This window comes from Elephantulus edwardii, unplaced genomic scaffold, assembly GCF_000299155.1.
Source record: "Elephantulus edwardii isolate Elephantulus edwardi_28Jun2011 unplaced genomic scaffold, EleEdw1.0 scaffold00089, whole genome shotgun sequence".
Classification (NCBI taxonomy): domain Eukaryota; kingdom Metazoa; phylum Chordata; class Mammalia; order Macroscelidea; family Macroscelididae; genus Elephantulus; species Elephantulus edwardii.
In genome coordinates this window covers 8,404,360-8,426,859 of record NW_006399839.1, presented here as the reverse complement: position 1 = coordinate 8,426,859, position 22,500 = coordinate 8,404,360, and the positions used below count along the sequence as shown (strand labels likewise).

Here is a 22,500-nt window from a genome sequence, read left to right as displayed (position 1 = left end):
CTGTCTGGAGACTAAGGTGTGTTTGATACATGCCATGGTCCTCACAATCACTTGTTATGCATCAGAGAGTTAGACAATGACCAAGGAGGATAGAAGGAGAATTGATGCCTTTGAGCTGTGGTGCTGGAGAAGAGTATTGAGAGTACCATGGACTGCTAGGAAAACAAACAGACTTGTCCTGGAAAGGGTTAAACCAGGTGGCTCCTTGGAGGCACGGATTCTGATGCTCCGTCTAACATACTTTGGACATGTTGTGAGGAGAGACCGGTGCTTGGAGAAGGACATCATGCTTGGTAGGGTAGAGGGACAGCGCAGGAGGGGAAGGCCCTCTAAGAGGTGGATTGACTCAGTGACTGGGATAATTGGGATGGGAGTGTCAGAGACAGTGTGATTGGCACAGGACAGAGCAGAGTTTAGGGCTGTTGTACATAGGGTCGCTATGAGTCGCAAGCGACTCGACAGCACATAACAGCAAGAACAATGACATGTCTGATAAGGGACTTATATCTAGAATTTATAGAATACTCGAGCACCTCGATAAGATAAACAACCTAATCCTAAAATGGGCACAGGACATGAACAGACACTTCACCAAAGAAGACATTCTGATGGCGAACAAACACATGAAAAAATGTTCAAAAATCTCTAGCTCTAAGAGAGATGCAAATCCAAACAATTATATCATCTCACCCCAGTAACAAAAGCAAAATTCAACAGAGCAGGAAACAACAAATGCTGGCGAGGTTGTGGAGAAATTGGAACCCTTACTCACTGCTGGTGGGACTGTAAAATGGTGCAGCCACTCTGGAAGGCAGTATGGCGTTTTCTCAAAAAACTACAAATAGACATACCATTTGACAACCCCCCCTCTCAAAAAAAAACAAAGGAAAAGAAATACCATTTGACCCAGCAATTGCCCTACTGGGAATATGCCCTAAAGAAATCAGAACTGCTACCCAAGTAGACACATGCACACTCTTGTTTATTGCTGCTTTGTTCACAATAGCAAAGAGATGGAAGCAACCCAAGTGCCCATCAACAAATGAATGGATAGAGAAGCTGTGGCATATTCACACAATTGAATATGACACAGCACTGAAAAACAAGGAACTCATAAAATAGTATATACTGTGAGTGACCTTGGAGGACATTATGCTGAGTGAAATATCTCCGTCACAAAAGGACAAATCCTGCATAATGCCACTGTTATAAAACAGGATTGAAATAGGGATTGGGAAAAACTTAGAAGAGAGGGGATAAACAGTGATCACAGCTTTGAAATAGATGAAAGAACTGAGTAAAAGAAATATATGATTAGGTATTATATGCATGACAACAGTCTAGAATAAGAGGTGCACAACAAAGTGGACTGGAGGAGGCGAGGGAGAGAGGAAATTGTACAACAGTCGAATCTTTTTTAAAGAGAAAAGCAAACTGGGAGCAGGGGTAGGGAGGAAAATGTGCAACAACGAATGAATGGAAATCCAAGTCTTCTGCAAACTTTCATTAAAATATCAATTAAAAATTTTTTAAAAACCAATTGAAGATATGGAACAGTCAGAATCTCTCAGTGGTTTAAACAGTGTATGTGCTCAGTTGCGAAACAAAATGTTGTATGCCTGAATCTACCCAGAAGTGCCTCAAAAGAAAATCCTGGTAGCTTACTCCCCCCAAAAAAATCACCTCATCACCTCATTACTGAAAAGCCAAAAATGACTCACAGCTGACCCCTCAGCAGGTTCTCAGAGGCTGTAAACAGCTTTGGAGGAGACTGTCTATCTTTCTCCCTCAGCGCAGCTGGTGGATTTGAATCACTTGGCATTGCAGTTCCTTACCACTCAGCCACCAGAGGTAGAAAAAAAAAAAAACCCTGGCCCTGAAAACCCAAAGGAGGCTAGAGTTCTTCTCTGCCACGTGCGAGGTCCCTGTGAGTCAGAAGTGAACCAAGGGCTGTGTATGTTTACTTCAATCCTGTGGGGAATTCAACTGGAATCACTTTCAAAGTTGAGAAATTACTGAAAAGAATGTGTTTCTTCTACTTTCATCATTCAGTTCAACTTTGATGATCAAAGACTTTCAGCATCCAAGGAATCCCTTTAACACACAGAGTGCTTGGATTTTTGCCGAGCTAGCTCCTGTGGAAATTGCAAAGTAAGCACATTGTCTTCTTCAGGCAACGAGAAGCTATGTTAGGTGTTCTCCGTCACACCTTGGTGAGCAATCACTGAAGGCGTGACTACTGGTCAATCTCTGCCTGCCTAGAATAAAGGAAAAGGGGGTGAGGGGAAAGCAAAGACACCCAGGAACAATCAGTCCAAAGGGCTAATGGGGCACTTGAATCTGAACTTCCAAAACCCAGAGACCAGAAGCACTAGATGGTGCCCAGCCACCACTGAGGGCCACTGCTGAAGGGATCACAGGAGAAGATCCTGGACAAGGTGGAGGAGGATGTGAAATAAAACTCAAAAACATAAAAAACTCCAGGCCTGCTGGTTCATCAGAGATTGGTGGAAACTCCCAAGACTATGACCTTTAATAACCCCTCAAACTTGGAGAAGACTCACTCGCCTTCCCTGTGGCTCAGCTTTTAGTCAAACAATAGACAGGTCTAGACAGTGACGACTACCACCACCAAAGAGGCACTTGCTCCCTGGAGCAGGCAACCCTTTAAGGTCTGAAGAGCAGCATGGACAAAGCCCAGAAGACAAGAAGCGAGAGAAGGATTGATGGAAATGAGATACACAGGGAAGAAGTGGGAAAGGTGTGACTACATGGTGGTGGTAGCGGTTGTTCAGAGTCATCAGGTCAACTATCACTCACAGCAGCCAGAGTAACAACAAAATCTGATTCTCTTGCTACCCTGAGCCGTCCTTACAATCTCTCATGCACAAGCTCACTGTGGTAGTGACTGCATCAATCCATCTCATCAAGGATCTTCCTCTCTCTCCCTTACCGTCTGCTTTTCCCAGCATGACCTCCCTCTCCAAGGACTGGTTCTTTTCTAAAATATGCCCAAAGTAAGTGAGATGAAGTCTCACCATCCTTGCCTCTAAAGAACACATTGATTGTACAGATCAAGACAGATTGTCCTTCAAGACAGACCTTGTTGGTTCATTTGGCAGTCCATGTGATATTCAATTCTCATCACCAACCTCACAATTCCAAGGCACTGATTCTTCTTCAAGCTTCTTAATTCATGGTCTGACTTTCAGAGGCAGAGGAACCACTTGAAAATGCCATGCTTGCTTGGACCAGGCACACCTTAATCTTTAAACTGACATCCTTGCTCTCTAGACCTCTGGAGATGTCACTGACAGCAGATTTCCCCAATGCAACCGTCTTTTGATTTCTTGGCTGCTGAGTACATGGGTGTTACTGCAACTAATTCTAAAACAAAATGTGTATGAATGGTTGAATTGTAAAACCAATGAGTTTTGTAAACTTGTGCTCAAATCACAACAACAACAAAAATGAAAAAGAAAACAAGCAGTTATACCAGAAAGAAATTACCATTACATGCAAACTGGGTTACCGAGAACTTGAACTCTACTGCAGTTCCACAGACAGCTCATCTACATATTCAGGGGACAGTGTAAAAACTAGCCTTAGTCATGATCAGTCAGCTGTGTGCTGTGAGTCTTGCAGAACTCTGAAAGGTCAATGCCAGCTCAGCTCTTTAGTGTCTGTAAGACACTGAGTGAGCCACTTCCCCTCTGAGTGTGGGCTGCTCACCATGAGACGGGGCTGGCTCTGCCCACCCCCAGGCTCTTCTGAGAAGGGAGGGAGGCCGAGTGCATGGGCGCCGACCCCACAGGGCCGTGCTGCACTGTCCTTGCTCACGCCGCCGCACTGCACACCTTTTTTTGCAGGCACAGGATACAAGGCATGGGCTCCTCACACTCGCCCACACCATCAGCAGCAAAGCCAATCATCATCTTCACCTCATCTTCACCTCACTGCTGTGGTGGCCTACTGGTAAGGAGCTGCGCTGCAATCCCAAAGGCACACGGTTCGAATTCACTAGCTGCTCTGAAGGGGGGAAATGGGCAATCTCCTCTGGTGCAATTTACTGCCTCTGAAATCCAGCTTGAAGTTCGGCTCTGGGATGGCTACAACTCAGTGGTCCACAACAATGTGTCATTAACAATGGGTCTATTTTAAAGGTAGCCCCCATTCCAGATGTTTAACACACTAACTACGAAGAGTCAAGGGCACTCTGGTGGCCTACTGGAAAGGAGGTGTGCTGTCAACCCAAAGGCACACAGTTCAAATCCACAAGCTGGCCCACGGGGAGAAAAATGGGCAATCTCCTTCCAGGTGATTTATTGCCTCTGAAAACCCAGTGGAGGGTCAGATGTGAGTCGATTCTGACTTGATGGCCACGTAACACCAGCAGCAGCAGCCAAAGGCCTCTGTGGCTTAGTGGTAAGGAGCCGCCCTGCCCACTGAAAGGTGAGCAGTTCAGATCCACCCACTGCTCCATGTGGGAAAGATGGACAGTGTCCTCCTGGGCTATTTATAGTCTCTTGAAGCCCACTGGAGGGTCAGGTGCTGGATGGCAATCAACCACCACAACAAAACAGTCAAGTAATTTATTTCAAACAGGAAGGAAAGACATTTACCCTGGAGGTTACGGTACAGTTACAATGGTTGGGCCTGGTCTCCGCCATATGCAAATTCATCACTGTCCGGTGGAGCTGACCCTCTGCTGAATCTCCCGGGCTGTAAATCACCATTGGGGGGGGAGCACCCACCTTTCTCCTGAGCAACCACTAGAGGGAAAGCAGAACACGGAATATACACTAAGGAACAACTGCTTTCACACGCAGGTAGGGCTGCGGCTCCTCAGAGAAGGAAAACAAGCAAGGGGGTCCTGGCAGGGGCCCGATGCCCAACCCCAAGAGGCCTTCTGGAGACGGGGCCCAAACAGAGCAGCTGGTCTTCCTGAGGGTTGGGGTTCAGGGGAGGTGGGGTACCTGGAAGCTATAAAAATAAATCTACAAGAGAGCTCTGGTGGCCTAGTGGCAAGAGGCTGCACTGCAATTGCAGATGTACATGGTTCAAATCCACCAGATGCTCTGCTGGAAAAAGAGGGGCAATCTCCTCTTGTGCCAGTCAGATTTGATTTGATCACACACACACACACACACACACACACACACACACACACACTAATAAAGTTAAAAAAGAAATCTACAAAACAGAGACGCTCAGTGAAGGAAGCAGCTCAACAGCGCCATAGACCGTAGGTGCTAGGCCATCTGCACAATCACTGGGATGCATCTCGGTCCTCTAGCGCTGTGATAACGAGGCATTCCACACATGAATGGCTTCCACAAGCAGAAATCTGTTCTCTTACGATTCAGAAGTCCAGAACCAGGCTGCTGGCTGCAGGGGAAGGCCCTCTGTCCCACCAGTCGTAGAGGAAAGGAGACCTCCGTGTGCCCAGGCCTCCCCCACGATGGGGGAGCCTCATCGCGGGCTCTCTGGTCCCAGTTAAAGCGCTCTACTCCTCCTGAGTATTTCTGAGTTGCACCCCTCACCTCAGCTCTCAGTTCAAATCCCTCAGCTCGGGAGAGAGATGTGCGGTCTCCTCCCGTCACGATTCACAGCCTCAGAAACCCGAGGGCGGGCGGGTCGCTCTGAACCGGAGCCAGCTCGGGAGCAGGGGGTTTCATTCCAGTGAGACCCATCTTCTCTAAATCTCTTGCAAGTGCTGCTCGCTGGTAATACTGTGAACTTGGAAAGTCCTAGCCAATTGCCATGGAATCAGAATCGACTCCCAGCCGACCCTCGGGCAGGTCATCAGAGGCTGTAAATCACATGGGAGGATACTGCCCCTCTTTCTCCCTCAAGCGGCTGGTGGATTTGAACAGCCCGCCTTTGGGCTGGCAGTGCAATTCCTTAGCCAGTAGGCCTCCAGGACTTGTTGAATTTGAAGACGACTTTAAAAATGGAAAGCAGCCTTAATTAAACTGGTTTCTAAAATGAAAGGGGGAGGGAAGAAAGAGAGAGAAAGAAAAAGACAAGCCAACTCTCTCCTGGAACTATTTCAGCCACCTCCCCCCAAGTATCTCAAGCACCCCACATTTTCACAGCTGCTGCGTCTGAGCTACAGGGCCAGGTGGCAGTGTCTCCCGCCTGGGCCACCTCCAGGATCAGGAACAAACGCCCTGACTTGTTCCACGCAGTGCTGATGTGCAATCAGCCCGAGTGAGGGCCTGGCCAGTAGGTGTTGAGCTAGGCTTTTCTCTCCTCAGCGTCCTACCTCTCTGGGCAGCCGTGTCCCAGGAAACCCGCGTTTTCTGCCGTGGACAATACCTGGCCCTGATTTGACTTCCACTGGCCACATTCCGGGTGACACTGTCGTCTCGATGGAAAAATGCAACTAGCTGTGCTTGGTCAAGGGTTTACGTCTGCTGTGTGCAAGCTGTTAAGGGCCCTGTAACTCTTTGCTTGGCTCGGTGCGTGCACTAAGGCACGGAAGACAGATGCGGGCTCTGGTGGGGCCCCAGCCTCCTCGTCTCTGGAGTGGCTGCCGGCTCCTGGCTGAAGAAGGTTCTATAGAAGAGACTGGGAGGCGGGAATCTCGCTCATCAGTGCCTGTCCATCAAGCACTTGTCTGGGGGAAGGCCTCCCCTGTGCTGTAACAGAAACAAACACTTCCAAACAAAAGCAGAGGCCAAAGGGGGGAACACAGATTGCAGCTGGTTCCCATGCTAAGATTCCTCCCTCTGCAAACACGGCCCACAGTGCTCGATTTCCTAGCATCTCACCCCACTCTCTGGGTCAGGCATGTTCACAGATTTTAACATTACATTTTAAAGAATCAAACATCCCCAGTAAAACTATTCCTAAATCATAAAGTAGATTGGAAAACTGGTTCTTTGAACATGATAAAAAATTAATCCTCAAATGTTTTGTTTGGCTTGTATTATTTTTTTTTAGTAGTCTTGTATAAGGGACCTAAATGTTTAATAGGCAGCTCTGTCATTCACATCTATGTACGTTTCTACGAGAATCACTCGGAATTTTATTAAGAAGTTGGGAGCTGGTTATTTCTGTCTTTCCAATATGTCCTTCTTTTATAATGCTTTTGCTTTCAAAGCCCGTCTTGCTTTGAAAGTCTTTCTCTTGCCTTAATCGCAAATGCCAAATATAATTTATGCATTATCTCCGGGTACATGTTCTTTGAAATCATGCTAAATAGATTTGAAGGCAACTTAAGAAAATGTTTAAGAAGTCAACATGAAAAGCCAGCCAAAACTGAAAAGACAGAAAAGACGATCAAGTGGAAACAGAGAGGGGAAACTTTCTACTCACGAAGGGAAAAAAATCCCATGAATCTCAAGTACACACACTAGCACACACATACACACATATGCACGCCTCATCCAACAACCCAATTCATTGCTTCCAGTCAGAGCCAACTCATTGCTGATCTTACAGCAGGTTTTCAGAGGCTGTGACTTGCACAGGAGGTGTTTGCTCAAATCTTTCTCCCTCAGAGAAGAGGATGGATTTGAACCAGCTGTCTTCAGGTGAGCAGCCCAGCTACCTCCCTAGAGACTCCACCAACAGACTGCCCTAAACACACCAGACTAGACACCAAAAAAAAGAACTCAGTAAGACAGAAGGATGCATCAGTAGATAGAAACCCATTCTATTTCTCTATCCTAGCAACGAACAGCCAAAGTTGAAATCACGAAAATAGCTCCATTTGCGGTGGGATCAAGATTGAAATCCCAGCAGTACATTTAAAGAGCAATGCGAGACTGAAAACGTCATTGAGTGGAATGTCTAATTTTCTGAATGAATGAAGAGGCATTTCATCGTCACGAATTAGAAGCCATAATATCATCTGGGTAGAAAGTCTCCTCAAATTGATGTAAGGCGCAACACAATCCTACCACAAATTGAGCAGGCTGTTTTGCAGAAATTGAAAAACCAATCTTGAAAGTAATAAAGAAAATGCAAAGGGGGGGGGGAAAGAGTCAGGAACTATCTTGAAAAAGGAGAACAGAGTGGGAGAACTTTTACTTCCCAGTTTCAAATGCTACAAACCTACAGTAAGAAGTGTGGTGCTTGCCTAAGGATAGACATATATATATATTTGTGGAACAGAATTCAGACTCCAGAAATAAATTCTTCCTATTTCGGTCAATTACTTTGCAACAAAAATGTCAGAAGAGTCTAGTGGGGAAAAAACAGCCTTTCCAGCAAACAGACCTGATTCAACTGGATAATACTGTGCATAAAAAGATTCATTTAAACCCTCACCTCACACCACACACACAAATGAACTCAAAGTTGATAAAAAACTAAGTGAGAAATTAAAAGGATAAAGTGTCCAGAATAACATCTCTGTGGATCCCAGGCAGGAAAAAGTTCCTTTGATAGAACACCAACATATTTCTAAATCATGTCTAATAAGCGAGGGCCTGGTGGCACCGAGTGCAGCAAGCTGGGCTGGTAACCTGAAGGTGGGACATGTCTGTTGGTTCAAATCCCCCAGCCGCTCTGCAGAAGAACCAGGCGTGTTCTTCTCCCACGTCAACTTACAAACCAGACAAGTCAAAATTAACTCAATGGTGGTGGATGAGTGATTTGAGATGAATGAGCGAGAAGGCAAACATGCCAATGTTTAAAGTGGGCGAACTATTTGAATACATATTTCATACACACGAGAAGATGCACAAATCAGGACTCATTAGAGAAAGAGAGAAAGAAGGCATCAGGAACCACAACCTGAGTAAGAACGGCTAGTGCCAAGGAGGCAGAGGGCAAGCGCCGAAGTGAGCGTGGAATCTGGAGCGGTCTCAAATAGCTGGCAGGGAAGTAAAATAACACAGTTGCTTGGAAAACAGAAGAGGTTAAACAATAACTTACAAGACAACCCTGACAACTCTGCCCTGAAGAATCGACCCAACAGAACGCAAGCGTATGTCTGCCCTTGTATGCAGGTCCAGAGCAGTATTCATTTATGATGGCCAGAGATGGACACGGTCCCACAGCCACCAACCAATGCACACACAGTAAAATCCAGTCTATTCAGATGATGGAGTATCACTTAACCATCAACAAGAAAACACTGGTAAAATACTGCAACACGGATGAGCCTCAAAAAGCTTTATACTAAATGAAAGTCACCAGATGCAAAAGGGAACATATTGGATGAGTCCATGGACATGCCCTGTCCAGAAAAGGACAGACTGACAGGGAGAAAAGTGGATCAGCGGGGGGCCGGGGGCCAAGACGCTGCAGTGGTATAGGCTGAACCACAGAGGTCCACACGCCCTGCTAACAAAGGGCTGCTTGGCTCCAGCGGTTCAAATCCACTGGTGACAGAAATATGGTGTTGTCTTCTCTCAGTAAGATTTACAGCCTCTTCCTGTTAAAATTTACAGTCCTTTCTGATGGAGGCCAAAGCCAGGGATCAGGCACCAGGTATTCTGGTGGCTTAGTGTTAAAAAGCTGCATTAGCAACCCAAAGGGTGTTGTGTTGTGTTGTGTTGTGTTGTGTACCATCGAGTCACACTGACCCATAGCTGACACTCCAGCAGGTTTTCAGAGGAGGAGATTGTCCATCCTTCTCCCACAGAGCAGGGGGTAGATTTGAACTGCGAGCCTTTGGGATTGCAGATTGCAGTGCAGTTTCTTACCACTAGGCCACCAGAATGCCCTTTGTGTACCACGGAGTCAGAAATGACCTACAGCTCTCCCTCTGGTGGGTTTTCAGAGGCAGTTAAATCGCACAGGAGAAGATTACCCATCCTTCTCCCACAGAGCAGCTGGTGGCCTCAAACACTGTGCCTTTGGCATTGTAGTGCAGCTTCTTGCCACTAAGCCACCAGAGCTCCTTAACTCAAAGGGCGTTCTAATCTACCAGATGCTTCTTGGTAGACAGATGGGTAATCTCCTCCAGTATAATTAACTGCCTCTGAAAAAACCACTCTTATTCAGGAGTATCAGCTCCGGGTCGGTTCTGACTCAATGAGACACAATTGAGGTAGGGTCCCTATAACTTGGAATCAACTCAATGGAACTAGTTTGGTTTTGCATATGAGGGACCAGGGAGGAGAACAGAGGATTGACAGAAATGGCAGCACAGGTCTTCTGGGCCATGAACATTTCCTAACACTGCGTGGTGACGATGGTTGCCCAACGTTGTAAATTCACAAGGAATCACTGAATTTATAATGGGCAGATTTTACGACATGTAAATTACACTTCAACGGAGTGGGTTTTAAAAAGTGAGAGTTGCTGGTTTTAACCAAAAATCAAGTTTCACACATTGACTTTACTTCACGCAAATTTAAGAAAAAGAAATTGATATTCAAACGCTAGATTAGGCTCTGAAGTGAATGTTATAAAATGCAAAATGTCTTCCGTGGCCGTATGTGCTGTGATGTTGCGTGAACTGTGACGTCCTTTATCCATGAGTTTAGCATCTGCCTCCTTCACGTGTTTATGCGTTGTGTGTTTATCTGGAGTCTCTTATCATTTGAAACATAATTAAGACAAGATAAGTTGTTTGTCAAGAGACACAGATGTCACTTAACTAACGCCGCCGTGTGCCTTAATTTGTAAGTGACGAAATTATCATTTCAATGTATTCTGTAGTAGGAAAACAGCAAAGAGGCTTAACCTTAACTGAGGAAGTAACCTCACTGTCTAGTCAAGAACCAGGAAGTGTGGTGACTTAATGGTAGAGTTGCACTACTAATCTAAGGGTCCAAGTTCAAGTCTGCCAGCCACTTCAAGGGAGATAAGTAATCTCTTTCCATGCCATGTCAACTATGAGTCGGGTCTGACTCAACAGTGCATAACAACAACTCAATAACAAGCTGTAGTTGTTGTTGCTGTTGTTATGTGCCATCGAGTCACCTGTGACTCACAGCGACCCTATGTGCAACAGCTCTGAAGCCTGCCCTGTCCTGAGCTAGTCTCACTGACTCCAACACACCTATTCCCATTACCCCAGTTACTGTATCAATCCATCAGATCCAGGGTCGTCCCAAGCATGATGTCCTTCTCCGAGGACTCGTCCCTCTTGGCCACTCGCCCAAAGTATGTGAGACAGAGCTTCAAAATCCTTGTCTCTAAGGAGTAGCTTGGTTTCACCATCTCCAAGACAGACATGTTTATTCTCGGTCCACGGTATGTTCAATATTCTTCTCCAATGCCACAACTCAAAGGCATGGATTCAGCTTCTGTCATCCTTAGTCACTGTCCAGCTCTCTGATGCATAGCAAGTAACTGTGAAGACTATGACCTGGATCAGGTGCACCTTTGTCTATAACATCGTTGCTCTTAAGCACTCTAGAGAGAGAGGTCCCTGATAGTAGATTTTCCCAGTACAATTCATCTGTTGATTTCCTGATTACTAGTACCAAAACGATCTCTTCCCCATTTATCATGGTGCTGCCAAATGGCCCAGTGGTGAGAATCTTTGTTTTCTTGACGTTGAGCTTCAATTCCTATTGAAGACTACAACTGCTGACCTTCTACAGCAGACACTTCAGGTCCTCTTCAGTTTTGACAAGCAAGGTTGTATCATCTGCACATTTTGATGTTGTTGTTGATGAGTCTTCTTCCAAACCCTGATGCCACACACCTCCTCATAAAGTCCAGCCTCCTGAATGATCTATTCCGCATATAGACTGAAAAGATATGGAGACAGGACACATCCTTGATGCATTCCTTTCTTGAATTTGAACATGCAGTGCTTCCTTGCTCCGTTCTGATGACAGCTAAGGATAGGTTTCGCATGAGCATAATCAGGTTTTCTGAGATTCCCATTCTTCTCAAAGTGAACCAAAATTTGTTGTGATCCACACAGTTAAATGCATTTGCATAGTCAATGAAGCACAGACAGGCATTCCTCTGGTACTCTCTGCTTTCAGCCAAGATCCATCTGACACTGGCGATAATGTCTCTAGTATCATGACCTCTCCTAAATCCAGCTACTGTTCCAGTAGCTGTTTGGATAATCTTCAGCAGACTTGTATGTGATATTAGTGATACTGTTCAACAATTTTTAGACTTTAGAAATTTCAATCAGAAAAGCTGGGCGGGAGGAAGGTCACAGTCTGCCAGCTACATCTTTTTAAAATTTGTTTTATGTGTTAAGAATATGTACAGTAAAACACACAGCTATTCAATTGTTTTTTACCCATACAACTCAGAGACAAAGGTTACATGCTTTTGAGTTGTGCAACCATTCTCAGCCTCCTTTTCTGAACTAACTTAATTTCTAATTTCATTAACTTTCATTCCTCCTCTAGTAACATCAACTGTCCCCTTGGGTTCCCATCTCATCATTCAAGTTGCTCTTGCCAGTTTGATCCCATATAGAAATATCCTGAAAGAACATAATCCTCGAAACACAGAGCTGGACAGTGACTCAGGATGACAGAAGAAGAATCGATGCCTTTGAGCTGCGGTGCTGGCGAAGAGTACTGAACACACCATGGACTGCCACGAAAACAAACAGGTCTGTACTGGAGAAGGTGAAACCGAGCTGCTCCTTGGAGGCTAGGATTTTGAAGCTCCATCTCACATACTTTGGGCATGCTGCCAGGAGGGACCAGTCCTTGGAGAAGGATGTCATGCTTGGAAGTGCAGGGGGTCAGCACAGGACAGGAGGACCCTGGATGAGATGGACTGACACAGTGACTGTGGCAATGGGGTCAGATATGTCAGAGACAGTGAGGATGGCTCAAAAAAGGGCAAAGTTAAGAACCACTATTCATAGGGTCGCAGTGAGATGTAGCTGACAGCACACAACAAACTGAGTTTAAGAAGCCTTCACAGGATATTTTTGGTTTAAGGTTTAAAATATGATCTTAGAACAACAGTGTCTTAGCTCCGGGAAGTCTGGATTCCAGTGAGATTCTGGAATTCTGTTCTTTTCCCCCTTTGATGAGGATTTTTCCCATTGGATCAAAATGTCCAGTAATGCTAGCTGGGCACCATCTAGTTCTGCTGGTCTCATGGTGAAGGAGGCGACTGCTCACTGAGGCACCAGCCACACATTCCATCTCCTCCTCCTTTTCCTGATTTCTCTTCTCCATCTGTGGCTCCCAAGAAGTAGACTATAAACTTATCCAGAAAAAATAGGTCTCCTGATCTCCTGACTGCTGGTTCCTAGGGTGTTCACCAGGGATCCAAGGAAGATGAAATAATTGACAACTTCAATCCTTCTCCACTGATCATGATTTTGCCTATTGGTCCAGTGGTAAGAATTTCTGTTTTCTTAAAAGCATTAGCCTTAGTTCAAAGAAGTTAGTTGCAAAAGACCACCTCTTCCATGGCTCCATCCACGTGAAATGTCCAGGAGAAGCCAATGCAGAGAGATAGAAAGTGGGCTGCGGTATTTTTATGCACACACCTTTGAGGTTCATTTGCCAACCACTCCCTAGTCCTGGGACATATTTTTGTAAATACACTAATGTTAATTTTTATAGCAACATATAAAATAAACTGGCAAACTGGTACTTAGGAAAATACCTAAGGAGGAGCAGTTGGCAAACAAACAAGAAATGTTATTTGAGTAAAAAGTGCAGACTGATTGTCTAAAAATACAGGCCTGGTTTCCAGGGGTTAGGGGACTCAGGGGATAAAAAAGGACATTTAAATAAGCACAGGATTTTCATTCACTGTGCTGAAAACCCTGATCTAAAATCAGGTTGTGATGAGGTTATGCAACTCTGAATACACTAAAAGCCACTCAACTTCCAATGTGCAGATGTTATGGTAGATATATTATGTGTTGTGAAGTGCCGTTGAGTTGTAGACGACTCGTAGTGACCTTATGAACAAAGAAACCTGAACACTTGTGTGACTTTTCATCGTTTCTCTAAGTTCACAGAGTTTTCAGAGGCAAGCCGTTTCGGAAATGGATGCCACTCCTGCTTCCAAGCTTGTTTTAATCGGGGAGTCCAACCAAGCACTGTCCACCATGGGTAACCGTTATCGCATTTGACACATCAGTGTCACAGTGTTTAGCATCACAACAACCACGAGTTACCTCTGTACAGCAAATGGACAGACCAGTGCTATACCACTTAGAAGAATGTTTGACCAAAAAATTAAAACCAGGCCTGAGGGCCACAGTTTAAAATCACCCACCTCTGGCTTGGTATCATAACTTTCTATTCACGAGGTCCGCAGAGCTCTCCCTGTGACTCACAGCGATGCTGTGAACAACAGATCTAACCCTTGCCCCATCCTACAGCATCCCCACAATCCGAGACACGCTTGAGCCCACTGCTACAGTCACCATATCAATCCATTGTCTTGAGGGTCTTTTTTTCTTCTCTGACTTTCCACTTCTCTCAGCATGATGATGTCATTTCCCAAGAACTGGACCCTTAACTATTTAGTGTCGTCGAGTTGTAGCCGACTCAAAGAAACCTTCTGAACAAAAGACCTGGACACCTGTATAACTTTTTTTTAATAAGTAGTCCTATGTTATAGGAATAACTTTTTTCACTTTCATAAAGAAATCCTTCTTTTTTCCTTGCCTTAATATTCTTTCTTCTTTGGTTCTCTTACCAAAGTTTTCTTCTCTCTCTCTCTCTCTCTCTCTCTCTCTCTCTCTGACTAAAGCAAACAGAGGTCCTCTTTTGTCATATCAGTGAGGGGACATCAGAGTAGAATGGGACCCAAACCTAGTCATCTCTGAGCATAGAAGCTGAGACACACGTAGCAGGAAGGCAGTCCATGAAGACGAAGACAGACAGGCAAAACAGACCCACTCACGGGTCCCAGGACACCCAGGATGAACGCAGCTGCTGAAGCTGAGGAGACTAGAAGGCCTCACCCCAGAGCTGTGCCCTGTATTTGAACTCCCAACCACCTGAACTGAGAACACAAGCTCCTGCCTTTAGAGCTGCCCACTGTGTTCCTCCTTTTGTTACTCCACCACTTTGCACTCTGTAACGCGAGAACACTGGGCAGCCTGAGTAGAGACGTGGATTGAATCTTTCCCCCCACTTTTTTATTTTATACTGGTTTGCATACAAAATTCATATACAGTGTGTGTTATAGACTCTTTTAAACGCACTTTATTCCATCATCGAAGATCTGACAGAAAGAAGGTGGTAGTATGAACATATCGCCTGCTTTCTCTCATCTGAAGACCAAGGAGGCCCTTTAGGGGGATGTGCAGAGGAAGGAAGGAATGGGAGGCAGGGCGGGAGAGTCCAGGAGGGAAGCAGCCAGGCATCTCATCAGGCTGTTTGTTCTCTGCTCTCTTACCTAGGATGTCTGTCAGAACTTTCGGGTTTGATGTAGGCTTCTTTGCTGATGGTGAAATCTTCAAGTAATTTTCTCAGGGGTTTTTTTTTTTTATGTCAAGGTTTTTATGTCAAGGATTGCAAATCCTTAGTTCCTAGAATAATCGCCTCACAGCTAGCTAACTAACCAATCAGGTTAAAAGGTTCTTATATTGGCAGCTTTTACTATCACCTGAAACTTAGACACTGTGAGTCATCAGGTTCAAAAGACGTTACATAGGCGACTTGTACTGTCGTACTAAATTTGGACAGCTATGAGCAAATCGGGAGCTCTGGTGGCAATCCTGAGGGCACGTGGTTCAAGGCCATCAGCTGCTCTGTGGGAGAAGGATGGTCAGTCTCCTCCCGTGCGATTACTAACTCTGAAAACCCGCCAGAGGGTCAGAGCTATGGGTCGGTTCCGACTCAACGGTACACGACAACCACATGAGCAATCAGGTAAAAGAACCTTACACAGGTCAAAAGACCTTTTATGTCTTTTGGATCCTTTTAGGACTGCAGCATAGCTTCTTGCCACCCATAGGCAACATTTACTATTGCTCTAAACTTATAAACTATCATCTGAGTTCATGCCACCATCAATCCAATAATTAAATAAGATACTTGAACAAAAGGGATGCCATTTTTCTACAAAACGTCTCCAGTTCTTCCTCGGTCCCCCTCCGCCTTCTATTTTCCATTCACAGTGTTCTCTCTGGAGACACTGGGAATCACGATGGTAGAGAAGGAGAAATGGAACCCAGAGCCAGCCACCTCGGCTCTCCTGTCTGCAGGGAAGGGAGAACCCAGCCTCACCCCAAACACTCAGTCCCCACCAGATCTACCAGCCTACACCTCTTCATCGTGGCAACAGAATTACCTCCAGAAATAGAGTTCCAGGGAACGCGAAGCAGACCTTAATTTCTAAGGATGTTAATCATTTCCTCCAGCAATAAAATCATGTCAAAGTGAAGATGCATTACATCCTTCCTTGGGGAAACCATCTGAGTAATCACGGGAAGAGAGCAAAGTGTCAAGAAAGGAGACGCAAAAAAAAAAAAGGAGACACACAAATCCAAGTTTTTTATAAATGTACAATAAAATCTCAATTAAAAAAAGAAAAAGAAAGGAGATGCATGTCCAATTTTCTTACACTTGTCATGTAAAAGCCCACCCATCTGTCCCTGCCTGGTGGAGAGACTGACCACATGGAGAGATGGCCACCAAATCAAGCCCACCGCTGCTCGGAGTACAATCTTGTTGAGAGAATTTCCAGAGGTTGTCTGTTTTATGGGAATACAAAAGAAATAAAGGTCTTACTGAAGCCTGCTGATGGGCCTTCTAAACAAACTCCCAACTCCAAGCAGATGGGCACCTAACAGCTCAGTTCCCCTGGTGTTCTGAGGAAGCCCCAGCACTCCTCCCAAGAGTCCCCTTATGTTCACTGCTGGGTAAGTACAGAGACCCCATGGCACAGTGGTGAAGCAGTCAGTTGTACCCAACAGGTCAGCGGTTCTAACCCAGCAGTGGCTACATGGGAGAAAATGCTTATGATTAATGTCATGAAGATTACAACCTAAGAAACGTCTTTTAAAATAAAATACAGCAACACAACCACCCACAAGTTCATTGCCACCAAGTCGGTTCCAACTAATAGTGATCATCTACTGAGTTTCCAAGGCTGTTGGTGAGTCAGCGTGGTGAAGGACGGGCGATCTCCTCCCGTGTGGTTTACGGCTTCTGAAAGCCCGCTGGGTAAGTGATGGGTGGGTTCAGACCCTCAGGTACAGAACAGGAATAGCACAGTGATTGTGAGGGGGCCCTGAGCACACGCAGAGACGGTGGGGATGAAGCAGGCTCGGGCTGACTGCCACACACAGACAGGTGCAGTATGAATCTGGGCCACACTGACGGCACCTAACAACAACAACAACTTCATGGAAGGAGACTGTTCATCTTTTTCCAGCAAAGCATCTGCTGGATTCGCGCTTCTGACCTTGTGGTCAGCTGCCCAGCACATAAGGCCCTCTGCCAGTTCTCAGGGTCCCCAAAAGGCAGTTCTCTGTCACATGGGGTCATGAGGAGTTGAAAGGGACTCAACCGCACCTGACGACCACAGAGAACATCTGCCTAGACAAGACAAGCACTGGGCGAACCAGCTGGGTACTGGGAACAGCCAGGTCAGGTCCCCTCCCTGGCCATACAGGCACCCACCTAGATGGACGTTAAAAGGAGAGAAGCCCACTGGGTGTGTCAAAAGGAGAGATTCCGAATGGATCACAGGAGTAAGACCAGCTGATGTGGTTTTGATCATCACGGACCACGAGCAGAACCCACAAGTGTGTGAATACTGACATGATTAAGCAATCCAGCCCCGCCCCTTGGACCGAGACAGCCAATCGGAGGAGGTTCTTAAGGCTCGTGCTCAAGGCCTAGGAGCACAGGAGCCAATGAGTAGCGGCAAAGCTGGGGACCTCATCCCAGGGCGGTGTGCTGATGGCCACTGTTACAGGGGCAAATATAAAGAGTTTTGGGGTGCAGAATCTCTTTGACTCTGGTAACCCTTTCAATGGCGTGAAAATGGAGCCAGACACATCTGTTTTCCACGTGTTGATTCACAAGCTGTGTGATAGGGACGCACACCATCGCTGAGTGTCTGCATGGTGCCATGGCCTTTCCCTCTGCTCAGCCCTGAGTATCACACTTAAATAAGCTCAGGCCTGTCGATGTGAGGTGCTGTCCATGAGTCATGGATCTGAGTCCTGCCCTGCCCTGCGCCATCCTCAACATCTCTGATACATAGACTTGAGTTCGCTTTCACAGTGACTGTGTCCACCCGCCGCGTCGACGGTGGCAGGCAGCACGTGTTCCCCTCGGACAGGACAGCTCTTGGAGGGATGGCATGGCGGAGGGGTGAGCGGCACTTACCAATCTTCTGGTGGAAAATCTTGTCGAAGGTGATTTCCTTCCTCTCCTCGAGGTACTTCTGCATCACACTGCGGATACTGGAAGACAAAAAGGACCCGTTTCTCTCTGGATGTTACATTTGACAACACAGCCTACGTCACATGGGGAGAATTTTTCTCTAGGGTGAAAAGCAGCTGGTGAAACCCAGTCACCATGTTGCTTCATGACCAGCCCCTACTGGTGAGCGCAGGACAGTCCCTGCACACCTTTCAAGGGCTGATTTTCCAGAAACCAGACTGCCAGGCCTTTCTTCCACGGCACCTCCACATGGACTCAAATCTGCCAACCCTGCAGTCAGCAGCCAGGCGTTTGCACTGCCTGGGGACACCATGAAAACAGCAGAATGTCTTCACTCAAGGACACAGTAAGACCTGAGTGAGGCGGAAACCCGTCAGAGAAGGAACACTCTTTAAATACCTTCCTGAATGGAGAGTTCTAGAAAAGAGGTTAAGAATGCAGGCAGTTAAAGGCTGAACATTTGGGAAATCAACCAAAATGATGCAGTCCTGCAGAGAACTTGATGTGGGGTCTCTGTGATTTTTTTTTTAATTGGGTTGTTTGTTTGTTTTTCTCTTATTGAGATTCGAGTCACAATAGGACAGTAAACAACAAATACTTGTGGAGGACAAGCAGAGACTGGGACCCTCGTGCACCACTGGTGGGAATACAAAAATCCTCCAACCCTATGGAAAGCAGTGTGGTGCTTCCTTAGAAAGCTGGAAATAGAAATACTATTTGATCCAGCATCACACTATTATGTATATATGTTGTTGTTATGTACTGTCAAGTCAGAATTGACTCATAGATAATCCTCCAATGGGTTTTCGGAGGCAGTTAATCCCCATCCTTCTCCTGCACGGCAGCTGGTGGACTCACACACGGCTTTATGTCAGCAATGCAGTCCCTTATCACTAGGCTCTATATCGCAAAGAAATCAGAGCTGTGACACAGAGATATATATGCCCCATCCATATATATTGCAACATTATTTACAACAGAAAAGATAAGGAAACAACTGATGTTTCCATTAACAGAAGAACTGCTAAAGACACTACGGTACATTCACACAGTGGAGTACGATACAACACTGTAGAGGGATCAAGAGTTCCTGAGACACTGCCAAACTTGGATGAATCCGGAGATGATGATGACTGACGCAGCTGCTATTGTTGTTTGGTTCCATCGAAACTGACTACACCTCACGGAGACCCGATGAACCACAGATCTGAGCCTTGTCCCATTCTCTTAACATCCTCGTGATCCCCGCCATGCACAAGCCCATCGTGGTAGTCACTGTGTCGATTCATAAATGACATAAGTCAGTCACAAAAGGATATACAGTATCAGGCCTCTGACAGCTGTTACAAAAAGCTAAAGAAAGGGTTGCTGCTGTCTGCCTTCAAGTTGGGACTGACCCACAGCTAACACTCTGGCAGGCTTTCAAAGGCAGTTAATTACATGGGAGGAAACTGTCCATCCTTCTCCTGTGGAGCAGCCGGTGGATTTGAACCACATGTGTTTAGGACTGCAGCACAGTTTCTTACCACTAAGACACCAGAGAAAGGATTACACACAGGTAGAATGATTCTTAGATGGTGTCACGGTTTCAGGGAGGCATTTCTCTGTAACACCCAGGACTGCAGGAAATTAACCGAGCAGAGAGAAAAGCAGGAGACACTGTGGTCCACTATCAGCCTTGCTCTGCAACTTTGGGTCAATCTCACATGTTGGAAACCTGACTGTGGAAATGAACTTCAGGGACTAAGGAAGGAGGATTTCCACATGCAGAAAAATCAATCTGGATCCAAGCTGCAAAACCACACACAGAAACAAATACAAAACAACTAAAGACTTGGATGTGTAAACTACACACACACACGTTTCTTCAAAGACTAATCAGGACCAATGCTTTCAACAACTGATTATTGAATGTAGGAATGAAAGTATAAACTGTGAAAGACAAGTACCCGGGACCTCATAGAAAGAAAACAACTTGTTGATCCTCGGAAGACTTCACCCAAAAAAAAGTGAAGAGATATGCTACTGACTAGAAGATCCTAAGAAATAATACACCTGACAAGAACCCAATAATTGACACAGATATAAAAGGTCAAGAGCTCAAAAAGTAAAATAATCCAATTATTGGTTAAAATGACCAAAAGACTTAAGAAGGCATTTTATCAGAGAGACTTTTAATTGTTGTTGTTGTTGTGTGTACCATAGAGTAGGAACTGACCCACAGCTGACCCTCCAACAGTTAATTTTCAGAGGCAGTTAATTTTACAGGAGGTAGGAGACTGCCCATCCTTCTCCCACAGAGTGGCTGGTGGCCTTAAACCGCGCGCCTTCGGGACTGTAGTGCAGCTTCTTGCCACTAGGCTACCAGGGCTTCCTGGACTTTTAAATGGACACCAAATACATTTTAAATAAAAGAAAAAGAGTATGGAAAACAATGTATATGAATGAACTATGCAAGAAAACTAGTATAAAATTTAAAGAGAGAGAGAGAGAGAGGAGGGGAAGAGGGGAAGGGGGACCAGGAGGAGGAGAAGGAGGGAAAGGGGGAGGGGGTGGAGGAGGAGGGGAAGAGAAAGAGGGAGAGAGGAGAGGAAGGGAAAGGGGGAGGGGAAAGGAGGGGCGGGGGGGGGAGAGAGAAATTAGTCATAAACCATCAAACTCAAAAAGCTCATTGCCCTCAAATCAGAACTGGGTGGTAGCTGACCCTCCAATTGGGATTCCAAGCAGTAAATGTCATCTTTTTTCCCTGTGGAGCCGCTGATAGATGCGAACTGGCAGAGGCACCACCTTCAGGAAGGCACTAAGCCCTGATTACGAGCAATGCCATCAGAGACAGGCAAATCAAGACCACAAGTTCACGCCTGTTAGGACGGCCACAGCTTAAAACTCTAATAATAACACATGTTGACGAAGATGTAAATCTACTGAAATCCTTGATGCTGGGGAATGTGGATACAAAACAGTTCAAATATTGGAATACAGTATGTTAGTTCCCCAAAAACGAAAAACAGATCTGATACAATGTTGTTCACAATAGCAAAGAGGGCCATCTCCCCTGCTACTCCCAACTACTTCTGAAAACCTGCCGGAAAGTCAGCTATGGGTTAGTTCAGACTCAGCAGTAAACAACAACAATATAAGATAAAGATATCTTTTCGGGATATATCTACAGGGAGCTCTGGTAACCGTGTCCACAGGGAGTTGTCCTGTGGACCCAAAGGCCATGAGTCTCCAGTGCTTTAAATTCACCAGTGTCTCTGAGGGAGCAAGAATCTCTTCCCATGAGATTTAGAGTCTTGGGAATCCAACAAGAGGGTCAGCTATGAATTGGTCCTAACTCCATGGCAATGAGTTTCTTTTTCTTGTTTGCTTCTGAATACAAGACCCAAGGGTCAACAGCTATTTTGATGCACTGAAGAGATAATGGAGGAGGGGAGGCCCTGGGTGATTAAATCAAGGGAAATGAAGCGACTAGAAAAAAACCGAGTGTGTTGACACAGTGTGAAGAACACAGCCAATGTCAGTGGTGACGACGTCCACAAACTGGGGGCTGGGAACTGGTTCTTCCACAAATAGTTTCACCCAAAAGAAAATTAAATATTACAGAAAAAAACCCCAGTGGTCAATGTTTGTAAGGAGGAAGGAAATAGACCTGTTTTGCCACAGCTGGTCATACACTGTGAATGCCGGTCCTACGTCTACAGGGTTAAAAAGAAAATGCTCACAATACGGAGTTTGTGTATGAACTAAAAAAAAAATGACAAGAATGTGTGTGTGTTTATTTATGCTGCTATTTAAAGAGGAAACAGACTCATTGGCTGGCCTTAAGATAGATCATCATCCTCTTTTCTTATTTCTTTCTTTTTGCGGTGGTATATATGGCCAAGTGTACACCTAGTATCACTTTCTAAAGGTCACTGGCACTGTGATTTCAAACTGTGTACTTCAAACTGTGCCACCCTTCTCAGTGCCTGTGCTCATATTGTGTCATCAGTAGACTCTTCTGTCCCGTCCAATTACCTGCTGTCCCTCTGAACAGAGATAGAGGCTTCATTAGTAGAATGTAGTGGTGGTGGCGGTGGTGGTGGTGGTGATGATGGTGGTGATCATGGTGGTGGTGGTGATGATGGTGGTGATGATGGTGATGATGGTGGTGGTGGTGGTGGTGGTGATGATGATGATGATGATGATGGTGGTGGTGGTGATAATGATGGTGGTGATGATGGTGGTGGTG

The 22,500-nt window shown here is 45.7% G+C and overlaps 1 protein-coding gene across 1 annotated transcript in view; it reads right to left on the bottom strand.

Moving 5' to 3' along the window:
* Nucleotides 1-22,500, bottom strand: part of ADRBK2 (adrenergic, beta, receptor kinase 2) — a 185,450-nt gene that overhangs the window by 131,754 nt on the left and 31,196 nt on the right. The window contains exon 2 of the mRNA XM_006890466.1: nt 18,210-18,286. Within this exon, the coding sequence (XP_006890528.1) occupies nt 18,210-18,286 (77 nt within the window). The remainder of the gene's footprint in view (nt 1-18,209; nt 18,287-22,500) is intronic.